At 41.1% G+C, this 21,311-nt stretch overlaps 2 protein-coding genes across 10 annotated transcripts in view; one reads left to right on the plus strand and one right to left on the minus strand.

Annotated features, from left to right (window-relative positions):
* Positions 1–16,146, plus strand: part of LOC123975559 (amphoterin-induced protein 3-like) — a 104,815-nt gene extending 88,669 nt beyond the window's left edge. For all 9 annotated transcript variants that reach the window (XM_046057132.1, XM_046057137.1, XM_046057130.1 and 6 more), the window contains 2 exons: positions 14,323–14,422; positions 14,703–16,146. In XM_046057132.1, coding sequence (XP_045913088.1) covers positions 14,764–16,146 — 1,383 coding nt within the window. In that variant the 5' untranslated portion in view covers positions 14,323–14,422; positions 14,703–14,763. The remainder of the gene's footprint in view (positions 1–14,322; positions 14,423–14,702) is intronic.
* LOC123975558 (metabotropic glutamate receptor 7-like) overlaps positions 1–21,311 on the minus strand; it is a 100,950-nt gene that overhangs the window by 78,861 nt on the left and 778 nt on the right. Inside the window, exon 2 of the mRNA XM_046057129.1 lies at positions 19,255–19,354. The gene's annotated coding sequence lies outside the window, so the exon portion shown is untranslated. The remainder of the gene's footprint in view (positions 1–19,254; positions 19,355–21,311) is intronic.

Here is a 21,311-nt window from a genome sequence, read left to right on the forward strand (position 1 = left end):
GTGTAACACACAAAGCTAACAAATCGGACACATTAAAAATCAAACTCAATATTTTTCCGTTTTGGTTTTAAAAAACGGATGTCTGTTTTTTTGTTTTCTGTTTATCTGTTTTTCTGTTTTAGTTTTAAAACGGAAAAAACAAAAAACAACTTTTTTTTTGTTTTTTCCGATTCGGTTTTAAAACGAAATAATCAAAGAAGGAACTATACACAGATTAAACACCATCCGGTTGTTTTGTCATGTGACTGCTAATGTTCCTTAAGTGCACTTTTTAAATTTGCATCTGGAGCATTGTAAAAAGCTCTCTGGTCAGATAATATGGTCGACATCTTAAAAATAAAAATTCCACATCTGGTAAACATTGTCCACTTTGACTGCATTTATCATTAAAGTTCCTAAAAGCAGAGTGCTAATTGCTTCTACATGTTTACATGTTTCTCATAAAAACACAAAGCTAAGGAAGGGCCTTGCCGCGTTTACTGGAAGGCTGCTGAGTGCAGTTTTGTTGCCGGCTCACCTGGCTCTGGTTCTGGTGCCCATTCCAGTGCCTCTCCCCGCCAGCATTCCCTGCTGGGTCCCCCCGCCCCTGGCCTGAAATCCCCCAGAGGTGTAAATACCTTTATACTGTCTATGTTAACACTCCCCAGGTGCTCTGAGCTCCCAGTCTGGGTCAGCTAAAGCCTAGTTCACACTAGGGTTGGGAGATGTCTACAAAATTTCCATCAGACGATGTCTGCAATGAGACTATTGACTTACGTTACAAGTCGCGGTCACGGTTGATATTTTACGTAAGGAGCAGGTAAAGCAGCATTGAACACAAATGGTGCAGATGCTGGTTTCAGTTGTTTGATAGGCTACATTATTAATAAGCTGACGTGCAGCTCACCTGCTGCCGTGATAACAGATTGTGGGTGGAAATATACAGAAAAAAGACGAGTTCTCAGTCTTTTAGGCGACTTTATAAAACATACTGCTGATGGAGAAAATGGAGCAGACGGGGGGAGAGAGACACAGAGAGGCGTGGCAAGCCGGGATGTTTACCTGAGGTGTAGGTGTGTGTGAGTGTGTCAGAGTGTGGGGAGAAGAGAATTTCGAGGCAGGTGCAAAGCATACTTACAATAATAAGAATGTTTGTGGTCATTAAAAGCTGCTTTCACAGGGTGGTATAATGTGAAAATTTGAGATTTGTTTTGCTGGGGGGGGGGGTTTTACAATCACAATGCCGGCTCAACGTCGTGATGTCTGTCAGCCATCGCTGATGGACGATGGCATCGTCTATCGCCCCAACCCTAGTTCACACTACGCGATTTTTAGCCCGATTTGCCACTCGGCGAGCTCGCCGCCCATCAGGCTGTGATCGGGGGTAAATCAGCGGTCGATCGGTAGTCGCCAGTTGTTATGTGTGAACTACACAACGACGCATCAAAACGGCTCCCCCACACATTTCCAACACATCGCTGACATCCGCCAGATATCTAGCATGCCAAATATCTGGAGGAGTCGGCCGATTCGACATCCACATCCAGTCAATGAGAGCAGGCAGCTGGCTGAACAGGCAGCTACATTTTCACCGCAAAACCCTTTTTACTCAACTCCAGCTCCAGCTTCTTTGTCTTTATAATTGCTATCTTTATAATAACAAACAACAGCTGTTTTATGTGTAGATTCACGCCATTTCCCGTTTCACGTGGTTTAGAGACCAGCGTCGGGTGGCAAAGCCACTGTCAGCTCCTGTAGTGTGTGACACCCTGTCACTATCAGTCACGTAGTGTGAACGCCACAACAACTTCTAGACTCCCGTCACAAGACACCAAGACATGTAGTCTGCCCGAGCCTTAATATGACCACTAGTTGCACGGCTAACTGAGCTACTTAGATAATGGCAGCTAGTTTGCTGCAGTTAGCGGTTACTTCAGCAGAAAGTAAAGCTATCTGTCCATCAGAAAACGCTGTACATCACAGAGAATTGAGGCAGAGCAGCTGGTGGACATCAGGGGAAAAAACTGAATATATTTTCTCCATAAAATATGATCCAGTTTGACCCAAGTCTTTGTACAGTAATGAGTGAGGTCCGGTTGGCCCAAAGAAACACTATGCTCCAGTAGTCTCAACAATTGAGAAAGCCTTTTATTGAATGTTAAATGAAGACATGCCCCCGAGTGCAAGGTGAGTCATCAACATTTTTAAAGAAGGTTTTCCAGGAAATGACAACCTCTCAAATATCATAGAATACATATAAGATAAGTATCATTTCTGGGCCAGATACTTAAACATTTATTTCTTAAAAACTTACTAGTTGCTATTTAAAAGCTACTAGTACTTATTTATTAGTTATTAGTTGTTATTCCATTAGCTACTACTAACTATTTCCATTTTACTAGTAACAATTGATTAGAATCTAATCAACCGTTACTAGTAAAATTAAGTATTAGTATCAAATCATTAGATACTAGTCCTTCATTTTTAGTTAGTTACTATTAACTATTCCATTAGTTACTAGTAACTATTTTTTAGTTACTAATAACTAATTGCAGATTTTTGCCATTGAAATCAATGGGGCACTGCAGTTCAGATATCACTTAATATTTAGTTAGTAACTACTTGTCGCTTTTCTTTCTTCGTGGTTCAATCACATCACTTATGGTTTGGTTCGGCTGGTCTGGTTGTCTGGACGGGAGATGCCGTGAGCAGTGATCGTCTCAAGGTCCACTGCATTCTCTGATCCTTGCACTTTGTTTTCCGATGTCGATGTGTATTTCGGTCATAAGTAATCATAATTATACTTCTGTCAGTGATAAAGGTGAAAAAGTAACAAAATAAAAGATGACTGTAGCAACGTTTAAGGAAGCTCCTAGTTGCTGCATCTGCATGCCATGGACAGGAGACAGTTCAACATCACTAGCCATTATGAATTTAACTAAGAAATGTGACGGGAGAAGAAACTAGTGTTATTCTGCTTGGAAATGACAGCATTGGCCAGTCTCTCTCTAAATCAGATTGATGATCCATTTTCTCTGCCCCGGGGCCACAGTAATGTAAGGGCCTGGGATCCACCGAGGCTGCACAGAGACAGATGGGACCTTGTCGACTATGACCTTGCTGAGCTAATATTTCTCCCAGGCCTTGTCTGTTGCCTCATCATTAAAGGTGCCATGGCTATTAACAATGGGGGAATACTTCAAAGACACTGTTTACTTGGACAGCACATAATCCGGGCAGAGAAAAATCACAGCAGTAGAGTAACAAGGCAAAGAGTGATTGTTTGGCAAATGCTGCGAGTGTCACGTGTGTGCAATGTGATTAAGAGATGTACAATCTTTGATAGTCATGCAGTGATGTACATAGTATGCACTGTGCAAGTATCCAAACAAACTGCTTGTTGCAAAGACAACATAAGATGATTGAAGCTGTTATTTGTAATATATGATAACAATAATATATGTAAACTGTATAAAAAGTGTGATTTGTTTAAGCCTTTCACTTATAGTTGTTAATATTTCATAATGCGTAATAATTTTTGTAGATTTTGGTGATAATAACACCATATATTTTTAAATATTAGTAACATCCAATTATTCTTAAAGGTACACTGTTTTAGTGGCATCTAGTGGTGAGGGTTGTGAATTGCATCCAATGACTTAGTCCCTGCTCACCCCTCCCTTTCCAAGAGCATAGGAGAAGCTACGGTGGCCGACGCTCTGTCGTCTCTTGTACTAAACAATACGTCTGGTTCCCCATTCATCTAAATTTTACTTCTCTTCTTACTTGTAATAAACCAGAAGCCTACAGCTACTACTACTACTACTTCTTCTTCTTCTTCCTTCTTCTTCATATGTATTCAACATAGTAACGAAACACGCTCTGTAGAGCAGTTGGTCCTTTTGGGCCACTGTAGAAACATGGCGGCCTAACATGGCGACTTCAATGCACGGCAACCCGCGGAGTATGTAGATAGAAATGGCTCATTCTAAGTTAATAAAAACATAACGGTTCATTATGTAAGGTCTTTATATACCAATACATAGTTACGTATATTATATTGCATTTCTGTCAATAGATCCTCCTAAATATTACACACTGGACCTTTAAGGCATCATTTCATGTTTGTAGTAAAATTAGATGAGGCTGTAAGTTGCAGCCTGGTGTTGGGGGGCAGTCTGTCGTAGTCTTTTTTGCTAGTACCGGTGAGGGGTGCCAAAGACAGAAAGTTTGAACTTTTAAACACAATGGCTTTAAAGTTCCGTGGCTGGTTTCACTAAGATATTACAGACAGTGTGTAGAGTTAGTTAGGTCTTTATTTTTTCAGTTAAGACAGTTTTCATGCGAGTAAAGTAAAAGTTAGCCACGCTACCCCCAGGTTAACTCAGACCTAGGAGCCATGTTTCCATGGTAACATAACTGACATCTGCTGACCAGTGTTTCCATGGTAACAATCAGTGACACCTGCTGACCAGTGTTTCCATGGTAACAATCAGTGACACCTGCTGACCAGTGGCTCCAAATGACAATAAAAAAGATTAAAACGTGGCTCATAATTTGTGGTTTACTAAAAATGTTGTGGAGCGAGTAATGAGAAGGAAAAGAGTTTTCAGAGACTGCAGTAAGAACTGACTGAAGAGTTAGTAGGAGTACTGAGCCCTGCCACATTAAGAAGCCACAGCAGCTCATCTCTGCTACATACCTCAACTGTTGTTGCCCTTGTAACTGTTGAATTCTTATTGGGAGTAGTATGATGCAGTTGGTCAGTTAGACATGTTTTTTAGTTACTAAACAGCTTTGTGCAACAGATGTGTCTAGACATCTATCTGAAATCTGACTATTAGTTTGATCTAAGCCATAGTCAACGTCTACCTCTGTGAAACCAGCCCTGGGTGTCAAGTGTGTGTTTTTATTTTCCATTTAAGTTTTGGTTAAATACACAACATTTGATGCTTCAATATTCATTCTTCAACCCATTCACATTTAGCCTCCTCATGGCTGCATGTTAGCTACTTCAACATGGCAGTTTATTTTATCAAGTTTTCTTATATGTTAAGTCATTCTTTTGCTGCTTTATGGGATTTTAAGCCTTGAGAATGAATCCATTTAGGACTGGATTGCGATGCCAGAGTCAGACCAAGAAATATGGTCTAGGAAGCAATCCAGCGGGTCACTGTTACTCACCGCCAGCCAGTAAGAGAGAGATAAGGAAATAATCAAAACAGAGAGGCGAGGGCCAACTTCAGCCAGACTGCACTGACAGATGGGCTCCCACTTTTATTCTTTGGTACCCCTCCGCTTATTTTATCCAAACCAACCAACGCTCTCTCTGTTGATATGCGCTGGCTTATGGAGACTATTTAGTCTTTTATAACCTTTCTGCTACTTTAGCGCTTAGTATACAATAAAGCAAAAGAACAACCCGCAAGCCCAAATTCCCTTATCTCCAGTTTCTTATCTCTCATTAGTTTTGGCCTGTGATGAGTGTTGGGGCTTTGTGGGGTGGTGGTATGGTGGGGGGTGTAATCTATTGGAATATGGTTTCATTTTGGATAGACTTTATCAGCAAAGCAATTTAAATTTTGATAATGAAGAACACTGTAAATCCCCCAAGTGCCCTTGTACCGAGGTGTACACATAGCACAACAGTACGCAGCGGGTGGTAATCATTGTGTAATCACTCAAACAACAGTGCACATCCAAGCCCCTGAGCCTTCAGCCACTCCCCAGGCAGCACAGCCCCTGATATTTGCTGGGCTTATGATTTGTTCCGGGATCTAAGCAATAAGTAAAGCCTCCTCGTGGCCTTGCAGCCAGATTGAATTGCAAAAACATGTTGCACCTGGTGCAGCTATAGTAGAAGTAGCAACACTGTCTGCATTCACTATCTGATGGCTGCAACCTTATTGAAAATCTGAAAATGATATTTGGTGAGCTTAATGGTTGCCCTCTGCAGGCTACGATCAGTCTCACTCAATCCTGTTTTTGTGCCCCCTCCCCCATCCCCCCCATTCTCTTTTTCTTCTTCTGCTTCACTTTCACAGCATGCGGCCGACAGAAAGAGGCATGATATACGGCTGCTGCGCTCAGTTTTAGAACCGGCGGCACCACATCATTTATCCTTTGCATTTTGTTTTCAACTAGAATTAGTGTCTGCATTAGTGAATAATCAATGAGCATCACTGCAGGTGTTTAACACAAGCGTGTCACTTGTTGTGTTTATTCTACGGCTCCAATATCTACAGATTCAGCTAGAGAACAGCAGATCTGGCGCTGGTAGGGATGCAGGATCCTGCTCAAGGACACTTTAGCAGGAAAGATGCTAATGTGACAGAGGCTTGAACTTGGACTTCACCATTAGGATTTTTTCCCCCCCATTACAACCCCTGCTCCTTTATAGTCAATGCAGGGTGCCAGTACATGCTATATGTTCAGAGCTTCTCCCTTACATGAAGGTGTAATGGCCCTATTTGCCCACAGGGAACATTAAAGTTTCATCTAATGGGTTCTAATGGAGTCATACAGATTTTACTGAAAGACAGCATACTACATCTAAGACCATGTCTATCTGCTGTTGCGGCTGACCTTAACAGCAGACATTTTTAGTTCTTCCAGAAGCGAACAATACATCAATCCAGCTGAAATATCTCGAGGCTTTCAAGCCACATTGGCATTTTCATTGTAACACATTAGCAATAATTAACAGAGATAACTTTTTTATTGTAATTAATAATGGAGTAAGAAGATAGCATTATTGAGCCACATATTAAATTGTACTCATTAAACTTCATGACTTGCGTGAAAGCACCAACTCAGACTACTAAGCAGGATTGTGGAAGGTCAACGTGATCGTTATATAATTTAACTGGAGAACAATAATGAAATGGTCTAATAAGAGTGATTTCTAATGAGTGGTGTGAGAGTGACACCTCCTTCTCTGTGGAGCTACACTATATATAATAATTGTCAAAATGTGAAGATCCATTTCATTGTTAATGTGACCCATACATGTAACTTAACCCATTTCTGATTCCTAATTAAATGCTGCTGAGGGTACTTAAGTACCATTTTGGGGTACATGTACTTTACTTGAGTATTTCCATTTTATACTTCTACTACATTACATTTCAGAGGGAAATATTGCACTTTTTAATACACTACAGCAGACAGCTATAGTTACGAGGTTCTTTACAAATGAAGATACATTTAAAACATTTTTTACATAAAAAATGAATGAGTGCTTAAAAGATACATTGATTAGAGATTAATCCCAATGGTTCCCAATCTTTTTGTCTTGTGACGCCTTACAAAAAAGCAGTGCACAGTTGGGGCCCCCTTGTCACATTTCAGATATATATTAGCATTTTAACCAAAGAGAGATTTCTCCTTTAAACTTCTCAGATGGTTTCATTTGAATAATTTTTTGAGGCCCAACAATGTGAAATTATCCAATATTTGACAAAAAAGCAAAGATTAGATAAAAAGTTATGTAATGCTACTTGCAGGTTGATGCATTGGTATGAACAATCTAATAATGTAATATATAATTATATATCAGTTACAGAGGAAGAGAATATTTACTTTTTTTGCTGATTATACTTTTACTAATGCAGGATTTTAAATGCAGGGCTTTTACTAGTAATGGAGTAATTTTACATTTCTGTATTGCTACTTTGATGTAAGTACAGGATATAAGTTCTTCTTCCACCACGGGGCGAAAAGTAAAACCGACAGGTGCTCTTTTTAGACAATACGTTTCCACACGTGGAACACAAAATGGAATTGAAAATATATATTTAGAAAGTTTTGGCACCTGATCGGCTTTGCTACAGATTCAGTCCAAATATAGTTTTTTCCCTCCTGTGCAGGCAAATGCCTTTGAAGCGAGGGGCAAAGTTGGGAATGGTTCCAGAAGACCAACTCTCCATTTTGCTAGCTTCAGCACTCAATAGCTCCATGATTAAAGCCAGTCTATTTTATTGATTGAAAAGGAAGGAGAGAAAACCCAGAACCTTTCTACTCTTCAGTCTCCGCTTCTCCATGTGTAAAAGTGGTGGAAAAGCCTCCCTTGACCATGTCCAGGCAATTTGGGAGGAGCGGGCCTCTCCTGTTGCACTCAGTGACTCCGGCCATGCTCTGTTACCTCATCTCATCAGCTGGGAAAGTATTTGTGCTTGTAGCTCCAGAGAAGGCGGCCACGAGTTAAATTGAGTTACCTGTTCAGAGATGGTTTCATTTTCCACGGATGGCCCCGGAGATCCTTGATGGAACTGCTAACTGCTCATCACCCCTCATGTCCCCGACTGTCTGTCTGAGCAGAGAGCAGCGACACGGCGACGTGGCTCAGGTGGCGAAGACAGCTGGCTGCAGGATCCATCACACTATCTCAACTGTGGAGTGCAGTCAGATAAACTTGCCCCGAATAAGACAAAGCTGTTTTCATCTACCATCTTTGAAAGATGACACTCTCTGTATGTCTATGATGTTTCTCTACGTGCTTTCGATTTTTTTAATAATGTTTAAATCATGTATAAATCATCCAACATCAGCTACTTCCTGTCATATTCGCTGATTCTCTCAACTTTACGTGTTCTTTACAGAGCTGCACAGCAGAGGTAAAACCAATTGCCTGCATTCATGGCCATGCATGAGGTCATGCAGATATGCGATCATGCATTTCAGATGATATAGGGGCAACAGATTCCCTGAGTAATAAGATAATGATTAATTTTAAGGCCGTGGTTTATATAAAACCCCTATATTATGTGCATTAATCCTTATTGATTAGAACATAATGGATTTTTTAAAATATGTCAATCTACCAAAATTAATCTGGAAGGAGAAATGGCTAGAGGTTTGCCTCATGCCCTGTCTGTGTTTATAACCACAGGGCGGGAGATGAAAGGTGGAGAGGAGAGATGTAAAAAAGTGATCTGGGAAGATAAGAATTAAGAGGATAAACCAAAGGAGAGGAGTATAAGAGGAGAGGAGCGGAGACAAAAAGCAAAGGGGAGGAGGAAAAGGACAGTTAAGTGGATGAGCAAATAAGAGGAGAAATGAGACCAGAAGAGAGTAACATGAGAGCACAAATATGGGGAAAAGAAGAGGAAGGAGATGAGAGGATAACAGATCAAAGAGCAGGGGAAGAGCAGACAGCCTGACACCCCACAGTCACGTCACACAATTTACTATGTTCTGGCCCATAATGTTTTATAGCACAATCACTGATAGCACAGTAGTCAGTAGTGATCTCATTTCACAACCCATATCCTTCAGTAATGTGAACACAAAGGGAGAAGCAGAGCCATTAGCAGCGTCCAGTACTCGTGCTACCCGCGCATAATTGGTTTCCATGAAAGGAAGCAAGAAAGGGTAAACAGCAAGCAATCATATTAACTCCTGTGAGTCCTAATTGAAATCCGTTCACTATCAGCGCAGATGATGGAGGCCGAGGAGATGGGTACCGTTCATACCCAGAGCCCTCTTTTCCGCACGCTGCTCTCTGTGTACTGACACGCAGGAAGATGTGGGTTTGCATTATAATCAAGAGTTATGCCAGCTTGCTGTGCTCATGGGTAGACGGCGCCGCAGCTAAACATCTGCACATCTGAGCACATAAGATTTTACAATGAATTGGTTCTGGTCTGTGCCCACTGTACACAGTGTGAATCAGGTGGATTTGAAAACCTGAACAAGGGACTGTCAACGTTATCACGAATGTAATCAATGAAATAATCGAGGGATGAATAATAAGACATTTTGGGAAATACGTTTGTTCACCTTCTTGAGAGTTAGATGAGAAGATCGACACCACTCTCATATCTGTCTATTAAATATGAAGCCACAGATAGCAGCCGGTTAGCTTAGCTTAGCATAAAGACTGGAAGCAGGGTTTAAAGGTAAAATAAATCTGCCTACTAACACCTCTTTACTAGCTCACTAATTATTATGTTATTTGTCCTCTGTTTAAAATCACAAGTGTACCCAAACAAGAAATTCTTAAGGCACTTCAGCAGTCCAGCAAGCAACTCAAACAAAACCACAACATGTCATTTTTTACACTTTGGGTTTTGTATGGCTTAAACAAACATGATACAGTGTTATACGATTGAGGAGCTGGTAGGCAGATTTTGTTATACAGACTAGAGCTAAGCCAATAAGATAAAATAATATGAAATAATTTGCGTATTGCTGATATGTCTGTGTCAGGTGATAACAACAAATTGCAGTATAAATATGCTAAAGTGGATTTCAGGTGATTAAGAATTAGTGTCTCCATTAGTCTATCCACCAGAGAGAACAGGCACGTTGACTTTACAAATGCAAAAAGTGTAAAATGTATTTATGTCACAATTAAAAAAAAAACAACAACAAAAAAAGTAACCAAAGAGATCCGTGTCAACAGTGTTGGTTCACATTATGTGTTTATGTTTTAAAAAATAGATACACCATGGGCCGATATATGATCAGATTTTTTAAAGCATATTTTTCAAAATGAAGAACTATTCCTTTAAGAGTGTGTACTGATAGCCTTCAGTTCTGACTATGCAGTTATGTCTACTATGTATTTAAGTTTCATAATAGGGTTTTTTAAAGGGTTCTCCATCATTTTTAATCTATAAGTTAAAGTTTGTCTTTAAATGTATTTGTTTTATGTAGCACCAGTTATAGTCACAGGGGAACGGAAAGAGAGCATTGGATGTTTCACCATTCTAGTTGACTCTTAAACCACTAGATGGTGTGCTTGTCTCTTCACACTTACGGTACACTACATCCACCAGATGGGTTGAGTGGATTGAAGCTACATTCATGTTGTCTAAGAGCACACTGTATGTGCGCGTCTCCCATTATGCAACACATAAAACCACTATCTCACCGGGTTTTGGGGGGGTTTGAGTAAGACATTCTCAAATAATACACTGCAATCACTATGAATACAGAGCATATGGAGCGGCTGAGCAGCTCCTTGTGACAAGCAAACAATCTCGCACTGTCTGAAACTCCTTTTCAACAGAGAGCTCATCTAGACTTCAGATTCACCCGGGGAGAGAAAAGAAATAAAACTCAATACTCCGAATCTTTATCCAGGCACTGACTCATTCATATTTGAGAGTCTGGCAGTCAGCCATGCTAACAAAAAGCTGTTGAAAGGCAGAATAAATACTGAACAAAGGTGTGTGTGTTCAGGTCCAAGTCAAGGGCTCATAATTGACACACAGAGGCTATGAAACCCTTCAGCTGCCGGTTTTGCATTTAGTAATGTTGGATATTTCAGTGCATTGATGTGGCAGTCAGGGTTGCTCTTGTGTCTCATCCTGCCTTGTCACTTATGCAAATATTTATTCAATAATTAAACTTGGAGTTTGCTATTGTTTATTTATCTGTCTTACGTTTCAATTGGTCTTTCAAATCACATTACAGTATGCTACTGAAGAAAAATATAACGCAGCTAGTTGGTTTTAAGTCAGTTTGGGTATTGTCAAGACTCTTTGTCAAGTTATGAGCCAAGTATTGAGGAAGAATACTATATAAATAAAGACGTCTTAAATACATTTCTGTATTACTATATTCCAGTGATTTAATGTTCCAGAAAAATATTCTCCTTGCATCTGAGAATATATAGCTTTATATTATCGACTCTTTGTGAGCTTCACTGCTTCTCAAGGGCAAGATAAGAGCAGACATTTCCCTGTGCTGTTGTGTTTCTTTTTTTCCCTCTTTCTCCACTGCGGCAGATGTTAAAGAGAAAATCACTTTCTGCTGGGGGCAGGGTGTATCAGGGTCAGGGTTTAAGCTTCGAGGTCCACCCTGAACCTGGCTGATTTGACAGGACTTTTTTTTTTTTGCATACGCTGAGTCAAATACATGGGAAGAAGAAGGCGGGATTTGCAAAGCAGCTTTATAGAAAGATACTGATTAGATTAAGGATTTTACAGAACAGCAGGCTGGAGCCACTCTGTCCAGTTTGACAACACATACAGGAACATGAAGAAACAAATAGAGATTCACAGAAAGATTTTCAATCACAAATGAGTGGATTAAGAAGGTGTTAATAATTCCAGAGGACCTTATTCTGTTGAAACGACACAGATTATTACTGTATAATGAGACGCAATCAGCAGGAAAAAATGCAAAAGATAATTGTCTTACAATTTAAGTGGATACGTCAAGCTCAGAAACTCAATATCTCATTGTATTGTTTACCTGTTCATGCTTTGATTGAATTAATCTCAGGGGACGAAGACAAATGATAGCACTCGAAAAGGACGGATCCTTTACAGAATGAAAGTCAATACCGAAAATAATGAGGCACCAAAATGTTCAAGTTATGTCAACAGCAGCAAAACAAGGCCAGCCTGAAAAAGAGCATGTTCCCCTGCACAATTATACTGTAGCTAAAAACAAATGCAGCCACTGACATCATGCTGGCATGATGATACACATTATTTAACTGCCTCATATGCTCATATTCTTCTCTGCACACCATGAATCATTACCAGCTTATGCAGATGAACACGCTGGTTTATAGGTCTTATGTGATCCATTTACAATTGGGGACTTAGAAACACTACATACATGATTGGAACAGGAGTGTTACATAATGCCTTAAAACAATCAATGAAACATGAATATTTAAAAGGCTATTTGGACGAAGGTTTTCTTTACAGAAGGAAAACACAAATTACTGTGAGGCCATTTGAGCCATGATATAAGCCACCTACACCTACAAGGAGGGCCTGTTTAGAATCATTTTCTAACATATCTCAAATGTACATGTGTGGGCGTATATATTTCTTACATGTTCCAGCCAAGCTGATGACTAGCCTTGGGACAAGATTGTGTGCAATGCCACAATGCCAAAGATGGTGATAGCTTGTTCATTTCAACACAAATACATCCAAATGTGTTTTCTTTACCCTTAATCCTATACTTAAACACTGAGGAGGAATATTCTAAACTGATCTCAGACTGAAGCCTTCCACATCACATTCCCCTTCATTTTCCTGCATCCTGTGGACTTTGCATCTGCTCCTTTTAGCCCACCTTTAGAGAAGTGAACCCCATCCAGCGAGCCTGAATCCACGGGGAATCGGCTATGTGCCTCCGCAGAGTGAGTGAGTGGGAGTCTGTCAAAGCCCCAAGCACTTATAGGGAGGGGGTGGAGGGTTGGGGGTAGCAGTGAGGAGGTGGCTGCTGGGAGGCAAAGCTAATTCACTGTGACAGAAATCGGAGCTGTCAGGACCACCATGACCAAGCAGCCTGGACAGCATATATCCAGTCAAACCCACAGCCAAGGGGAAGGAGGGATGTCAGGGGCTCGGGAAGAAAGGAGGGGATGTACTGATTAAGGCACTTAGAGAGAGAGAATTGTGCGTGAATGTGTGTGCGTGTGCGGGGCAGGGGGCAGGCCATATCCATCAGCTCAAAACCACTGACATAGAAATGACAAGGTATGGCGGCGCGCAGGTAAGAACGGACCTGCACAGTCAGAAGGGCTTTCAGCACAGAAGCTGACAAAATACGCAGAGAGATGAAAAGGGACGGACAGGATGTGCAAAATTCAGGGACTCACAAAAACAACACAATAAGAATACCGACCACAAAAATGATATACAATATAGGGAAGGCTAAGTTTCAGTCCTCTGGGATTATTAGTGGAAAGGTTACCACATATCACATGTAACATTCATGAGAAAAGTGCCACAAATCTGTCAGTAAGCTAAACCCTAAACATTTAATGGAATAGAATATTAATAGAATATTGTGAGAAAGCTGATGTTTTTGCAAGAGGGTGAAAGAAAGAAAAAGAAGAAAGAGAGCGGCAAGGGCAGCCACCAGCACCATTACTGAATGATGAGAGAGGGAGATACAAGGCTGGTCTCTAAATGACACAGAGAGGGAGGAGGGGATTGTGGGAGATTAAGTGAGCTCTGTGCTGTTTGCTATACACTGCAAAAGCACTGGAGGATGTTTGTTGAGCGGCACTCTCATTTGGGATGAGGAGGAAGCCGGTTGGGGGGACCTTAAATTTGGCTGAGGAGAAAGGGAAAAGCATTATTCCTCGAGCGCCTCGGGAGGAGGATCTGAGAAGAAGATAAGGATTAGACAGCAGTGTTGTGGGTATTCATTGATGGGACACAACTTTGAAAGAGAAAAGGCGCAGGAAAGTTGGAGTCTCATGTTGTCGCTAAGCAGTTTTCTTTGGATTTCTGTTTTTTCCTTCTTTTTGGGGGTGGGGGTGGGGGGGGTGGGTGGAGAATAGGATTAACTACGTGAGCCAAAGTGCTCACTCGTCTTGAAGTGGTATGAACTTTTCCCCTTTCTGCCTTCAAATTCATACAGACTTACAAGTCAGCAGCGGGAAATCGGTTTGAACTGATATGAGAAAAAATGTTCAACTTCACGTCACCTGACACTTACTGAGAAGAAGCATCTTTTTAAGGTGAAGTATCTCCCTCGGAGTGTATGACTTTTAAACACTAAGCTCTCTTAATGTGTTTAAAAGTTTCCTACTAAGTCAACAAAAATTTGGAGTCTCAGTAATCACTTGATTCTTTAAACTGACTAGCAACTATTTAGATAATCAGATTAATAATTTTTGTCATTTTTTAAAAGAAACTAATTGCCAAGATTCTCTAATTCAAACTTCTCACAGGTGAATATTTTCTGTGTTTTGTCGTGTTCTATACCAAAAACAATGTGTATTATTTCTGTGTACATAGAAAAGAGTATTCAGGGAGCGCCAGACGGATTAAAACTTTGAAGGATCTGACTTTCAGAAGCATGACCTCTGGACTGTATACAGGCCCTCTCCTGGTTCTGGTCTGTCTCCTCCGTAGCTCTGAGGAGACCTGTCCCTCCATGTGCCTCTGTGTATCTGACACAGTGAGTTGTAGCTCCAGTGGTCTGGCCAAGCTACCTCATTCCCTGCCCTCCTTCTCTGTCACCCTCGACCTCAGCCACAACCATTTGTCGTGGCTGGGTCCGGGTGGCTTCAAGAGGATGCCCAGACTGGAAAACCTCCGTATGGCCCACAATCAGGTCAGCTCCCTGGGCCATGGTGCGTTTCACAATGCCTCCGGCCTCAGGCTCCTCGACCTGTCCTCTAACAAGCTGCATGTGGTGGAGCAACACTACTTCCAGGGGCTGTGGAGGCTGGAGGAGCTGCTTCTCTTCAATAATAAGATCACACAGGTGGAGGCCGGCACGCTGAGCGGTCTGAGCAGCTTAAAAAAGGCCTACTTTAGCCTCAACCAGATCACACACTTCCCATTCTTCTCCATCCAAGACCACAGTCATCCTTTCCTGAACATGCTGGACCTCTCGTCGAATCGTATGACTCGTATACCATGGGAGGACGTGAAAGCTTTGCCGGGGTTGGTACAGCGGGGGTTGTACCTCCACAACAACTCTCTGATCTGTGACTGTTCCATGTACAGTGTGTTCTGGCACTGGGATCTGAGGGGTTATGACTCTCTGAAGGACTTTACGGATGAGCACACTTGCACCATCTATGGGGATCCACAAGCATCCATCCGGTTCCTGCGACACACCCGTTTTTTCCACAACTGCACGGTGGAAAAAGCAGTCTCACAGCCAGTGACCGTGCTCCTCTCCAGCGTGGTGGTTTCAGAGGGGGAAAGAGTGCGTCTAGACTGCCAAACATCCCTGAGTAGCACAGAACTTTCATTTACATGGCTCTCCACCAGCAAGGGGTACATAACCCAGGCCAGCATAAATGACATGCTAATGACCCTGTTTGCTAATGGTACCTTGGAGATCCAAGCAGCCAAGGTCAATGACTCAGGTCTGTACGTGTGCACAGCGGTGGATATTAAACAGGCACGAAATGCAACCCGTGAGGTGAATGTGACCGTGCTGCTGCCTGCAGCCGAGTCATTCAACACCGGCTACACCACGTTGCTGGGCTGTTTGGTGACCATGGTCTTCATCCTCATGTACCTCTACCTGACTCCATGTCGCAGCAGCTGCTGTAAACAGCCCAAACCTCCACATATCCCCATTGCGACCTACGACCCCAGCGACCTAACTTCCGTTTTCTCCCCTTCTACAAGACACCAGCCCAAAATCCAAACTAACAAGCATGTAGCATTCATGGAGCCAATGATACACGAGGACGGAGCAGAACTGACACCTGCAAGTTGATGCTTTCTTTTTCCTTTTTTGGGGTGGAAACAGAAGACATCTGGGTAAAATCAGAAACTCCTTACTCAGGATTTAGCAGCGATATGCAATCAGAAGTGAGTGTTAACGCTGTAAAAGGAAAAAAGACCATCATGTCTCTTTCCTGACTCCCGGCTGCAGTTAAAAAGCCTCCTGAACAATATAACAATATCTCTGTTCCAATTGTGCTCTTCTCTGTCATCTGGCCCAGTAGCCAAAATGAAAGTTTCAACTTTGGTTTATTACCCTCAGTGTACTGACATTGCTAAATCACAGTAGAGCCATTATCAGCCCTAAAAATCAGCTAATAACTTCTCTGTGTACTCAGGTACAGGACTAGGGGGGAATATTTCTCGCAGGATCAGAGAATCAATCTGACTCACTTTTCACATAAAGTGTTTAACAAGGATTAAAAGCCCCGGAAAAACGCTGCAAGTTTATGATTATAACTGACTGCAGGAAGTAAGTTCAGCCTGCGTATCTTAGTTGAGTTAAGGTGCTCCATATTTAAGTGTGGAGGAGACAGTCACTTGCACTGCACCGGCATGGCTTACTTACAGCCCATATCTTTTAGAATGTAACGTATAATGTAGCTTAAATATGGAGCACCTAAAACTTTATCTAACTCCTGAAGGCAATTTTAGCAAACCCATTAATATCATATAATAAAAGAGGAATTAAGATATAGCAAGACAAGCAATGTATGTTTGTGTGCAGAGGCCATAGCTTTCAGCAAACATTTGAAAACCTTATCTAGCAGAAAACAGAGGCGCATCCCGCAGTGATCCATCATAAATATACATATCGCATTTAAACCTGTTGCATTAATCTGGCAGCGAAAAACAATGACTCTCTCTATCTGCGCTCTGCTTATCTGGCAAATAGTGAAGTACAGAAATCAGGAGTGTCAACAAACCAAAAACAAACAGCAATTGGACTGCTCTTCAAAAGACAGCATCTCTTTGATCAAACACAGCTGAGCACTTTGAACACTGCGGAACAAACACAACCACAAAATTTGAACTGAAGTGACAAATACTTCAAGCAGCTCTGACGCAAACCCCGAGGGGGCATAACTTTGTATAGCTTTGACAGAATTACACACTGCAACGCCAGAGATGAAAGAAGATGTGGAAGATGGACCTGCATGCACTGCCACGAAAGGACATATGTGTGTGGGATGGGAACATTACGTCGATGACAAAAAAGACCAAAGACAGCATATGGGTGATCGGGGATGATGGGATGTTTAAAACCGGATGAAACAAAGAGTAGATTCAAAAGAAACAAATCAATTTATTTAAGGCCACACATCCATAATGTTTAGAGATTATAGTATACTATTAAGGCACACAATGGATGGGACTAAGGATTTCATCAAGACTGAGTAGGATTAGATGTAATCCTTCATATAATGTCAAAGAGAAGACATCAGTAACCACACATCTCACAAATGAGAGCATGTCGTTAGAGGTTGGGCCTTTGATTATTTCTAAATCCTTCATTGAAACTCCTTGCAAGCCCGAGGAGACTAATATTGTTCACTTGTTGTGCAACCTGAATCTAAATTCACAGACAAAAACAAAGTGGAAATCTAAAATCAAATGGGCAGCCGTGCATGAAACTGGGACAGGCTAGCTCTTTTGACAGCAGTTTCATCACTATTAAACTCTCAGGGATTAAGCAAAAATCTGTTAGACTAAGAGAGCACTGTATTGTGATGCACCGCTCTTTTTAATCACACTGCTCCTGACTTGATATATTTTGCAAAGTTTTAAAATGCTTTCACTATGGTAAGAAAGATTCAAATTCCTGAGAAAAGATTATGTAACATGACGTTATGTGCCCGTGTGATGTAACACCATGTATCACGTTTGAGTCTCTCATGACCCGCTGTTTTTCAGAGGCCCTGTACTAGAGACGTTACACGGTGTTTAAAAGGTGGGTCTAGGTTATGAGGTTAGGTTAGGAGATTACCACGAGGATAAAAAAACAGATACTTTGTCAATATCAGTGTTTTTAAATCCCTCTAATCTGGTTCCGCTCTCTGACACAGAACACACAGCTGGGTTGGGAATTATTGTTTCTGATATGATTAGCAGACAGGTTAGAGGACATGATGTGAGCATTTCATTAAGGGCTTTCTATTGCACAGAGGGTCCGCTGGTGACCCTTGTTACGTAAGCACACTGCTGATTTAGGGAATCAGCCTCAGTGTAGGCAGCATGCCGGAGTTAGAATGAGTCAAGTTAGTATCCTGATGCCATTTGGTATCCAGCATTTTATTTTAACCTTGTGACAGCAAGTACTTTACGGATAATGGGAGGCCTCAACACTGTATTTAGAAAAAAAAAACACGAGGTATTAAAAGCACAGCATGTTTCATTTGTTTTAACATTTACACATGAATAGATAATCCTAACAATTACACTTGAAAATAACATCAGCATTTCCAGGCTCCACAGAAAGGTGCAGGTCTATATGGCTCAGTCTGTCTGCAAATTATCCTGAACCGCTCTGACAAATTACCCAGATGTAAAGGAAGGAGCCCTTGATGCTTTAAAAGATGCCCTTCTCCAAAGGAAAACACTCCATCAGGCTTCAATTAAAGCATGCACTTTCCTTCCCAGATTAATTGTTCGGCTGGGCTCCGAGGGATTCAAAATCATCTTATTCAAGAATCTAATTACTGTGAAAGGGGAGTTTAACTCTGAATAACACACGTTGAATTGCTTTTGCTAGTGGAGGGTTGCTTTGACTGTCAACAGGGGCTATTACCGAACTGTCAAACAGTCATCAGGCTGGAGTGGAAGCATCCAGCTGTGGCAGATACATACACATCTTTCAGACGCTGCAACAACCACAAGCTCAGTTGAGGCCCAGTGTCACCAACCCGACACAAACCCTTATTTCATTCTAAGTGGACACTTTGCTTGGAATATGTTCTCGAGAAGCACACACAGCATTCAGTCCACCAGCCGGCTATGCTATACTGCAGGTCTTTTTTAGGAGGAAGGCTGCCTGCTTCCCAAAAAAAGACAAAAATAAATGTGGACCACTGCACACCAGACTACAGGCTGTTTATCATACCTCTACATGGAATACGAGCACCAGCCATTTTTCTGTGTTTTCAAAGCAGTGTGAAGCAGCTGGATGTCTGAGCTGTCCAACAGGATTCTGGTCTCAGTCACTATGGGGCACATTGCAGAATGCCTCATTAATCAAATGTATAGATCTATCACATTTCATTACAAACAAACAAAAAGCATTTAGTGATACTCCCTGATCGAAGCCATTCAGCATGATGGAGGCAATATTCTGGCTCAATGTCTCTCTGGGGTTGTTATGTGCTTCAGTGAGTAGCTGGATATTATAAGAGTTGACAGGCACAATGATTCAAAGAATTTTATGATTTTATATTGTTGCTCATGACCACTTTTCTACAACATCCCCTTGTTTTTTTATTCTTCCTCGGTGTTCAGCTTGTGTCATTTTTCCTACCAGCTTTATTGTATCATGTGGTAAGTGCTTCCCTTGTTATTATCTGTCACACTTGTCCATTAAAAGACAACAATGAACTCTGATGAAATTTGGCTCTATATCATTTCCATTAATAAGACCTTTACTGTCAGAGACAATACATGTACCCTATCTACAATGTCTTATAGTGTCAGTGACACTCAATAATGTACTTTATGGTACAATGTTTTTGCTCCGGCTCTAGGGAGGCAATGTCAGCTGGCCTACCACTATGGTCCAGACTGAAATATCTCAACAACAAGAGGATGGATTGCCATGACATTTTAAACATATATTCATGGTCCCCAGAGGGTAACTTTGGTGATCCCCTAACTTTTCCTCTAGTGTCATCAGCAGGTTGACATTTACGGATTTTAGTAAAATATACTGTCAACCATGGATGGATAGGCACAGAATTTGCTAAGACATTCATTGTTTGCAGGTGAGAGTCTTTATGACTTTGGTGATTGTCTGACATTTCCTCTAGCACGACCACGAGGTTCACATTTGTGGTTTTCAGTGAAAGTCTCAACAACATTTGAAACATTTGCAATGAAATTTGGTACAAATATTCATGTTGTTATAACTCTGGTGATTGCTCAAGCTTATTCCACTCGTGTCCAACACTATTTATCACCAAATACCTGCTAAACTAATGGCATTCCCATTATTTAAAATCCTACTTATCATCAAAATGTACTTAAAGTATTAACAGTAAAAGTACTGGTTCTGAAAAATGGCCCCTGTGAGTGGTATAGTATTATTTATGACATGCATAAACAGTGTTTTACTGTTACAGTGTTGGATAAGGTGTGTCTGGTTTTAACTACTTCATATATGGTTAGGTTGTTTAGTTGTAGGTCTATCCCAACCTCCAGGTCGGGCCCAAACATGGGTAACCAGATAAATCTGGGGTGTCATGAGATGATTAATGGGGTATTAATAAGAAATAACAAAGTTCTGTGACACAAGTTTATAGTCTATTAACTTCTTGGACTTTTCTGCAATCTTTGCTGTTTTAGTGAAATATTGGATAATGGTACTGTTGCGTTTTTTCAGATTTTGAGAAAGGAGAGGCTCAGTCCAATGAAAATTAACAAAAAGATTTAATTACTAGCTACTCATAGACATTTGAAACATGATAATGATCAGACATTGCTTTTCTTAAAGGGTTGCAAGCCAAGAACAAGTATATTTTATAAGCTCGTCGTGTTGTTTAATGTAATATCTTAATCTGAAAGGTAATTAGTATCTACAGCTGTAAAATAAATGTAGTGAAATGAAAATATAATATGCCTCTGCGAAGTAGTGTAAGTACAATAAGGGAATTGCCTGAAAATTGGAGTCAGTGTGCTTAGTTAGCTACTTCCCACCAGTGCTAATAGTGATAAGCCCAAGAAATATGATTGGGCAATGCAGGTTTAATGGCCAACAACTTAAATGTTTTGGTTCACTGTTCTCATCAGCCTCTAGCCCAGTCACCTGTTTTCAGCAACAACAAAAAGATCTGATAAATCAGCTGCATGCTAGCTACCTGCCCAGAACCAGATAGGAAGACTAGCTTGAGATGTCTGGTGAGTGAACATAGTGGAGTATTTAGCGTTAGCGGCTAAAGAGCCTGATATTTT

Source organism: Micropterus dolomieu, linkage group LG08 (assembly GCF_021292245.1).
Source record: "Micropterus dolomieu isolate WLL.071019.BEF.003 ecotype Adirondacks linkage group LG08, ASM2129224v1, whole genome shotgun sequence".
Classification (NCBI taxonomy): Eukaryota; Metazoa; Chordata; class Actinopteri; order Centrarchiformes; family Centrarchidae; genus Micropterus; species Micropterus dolomieu.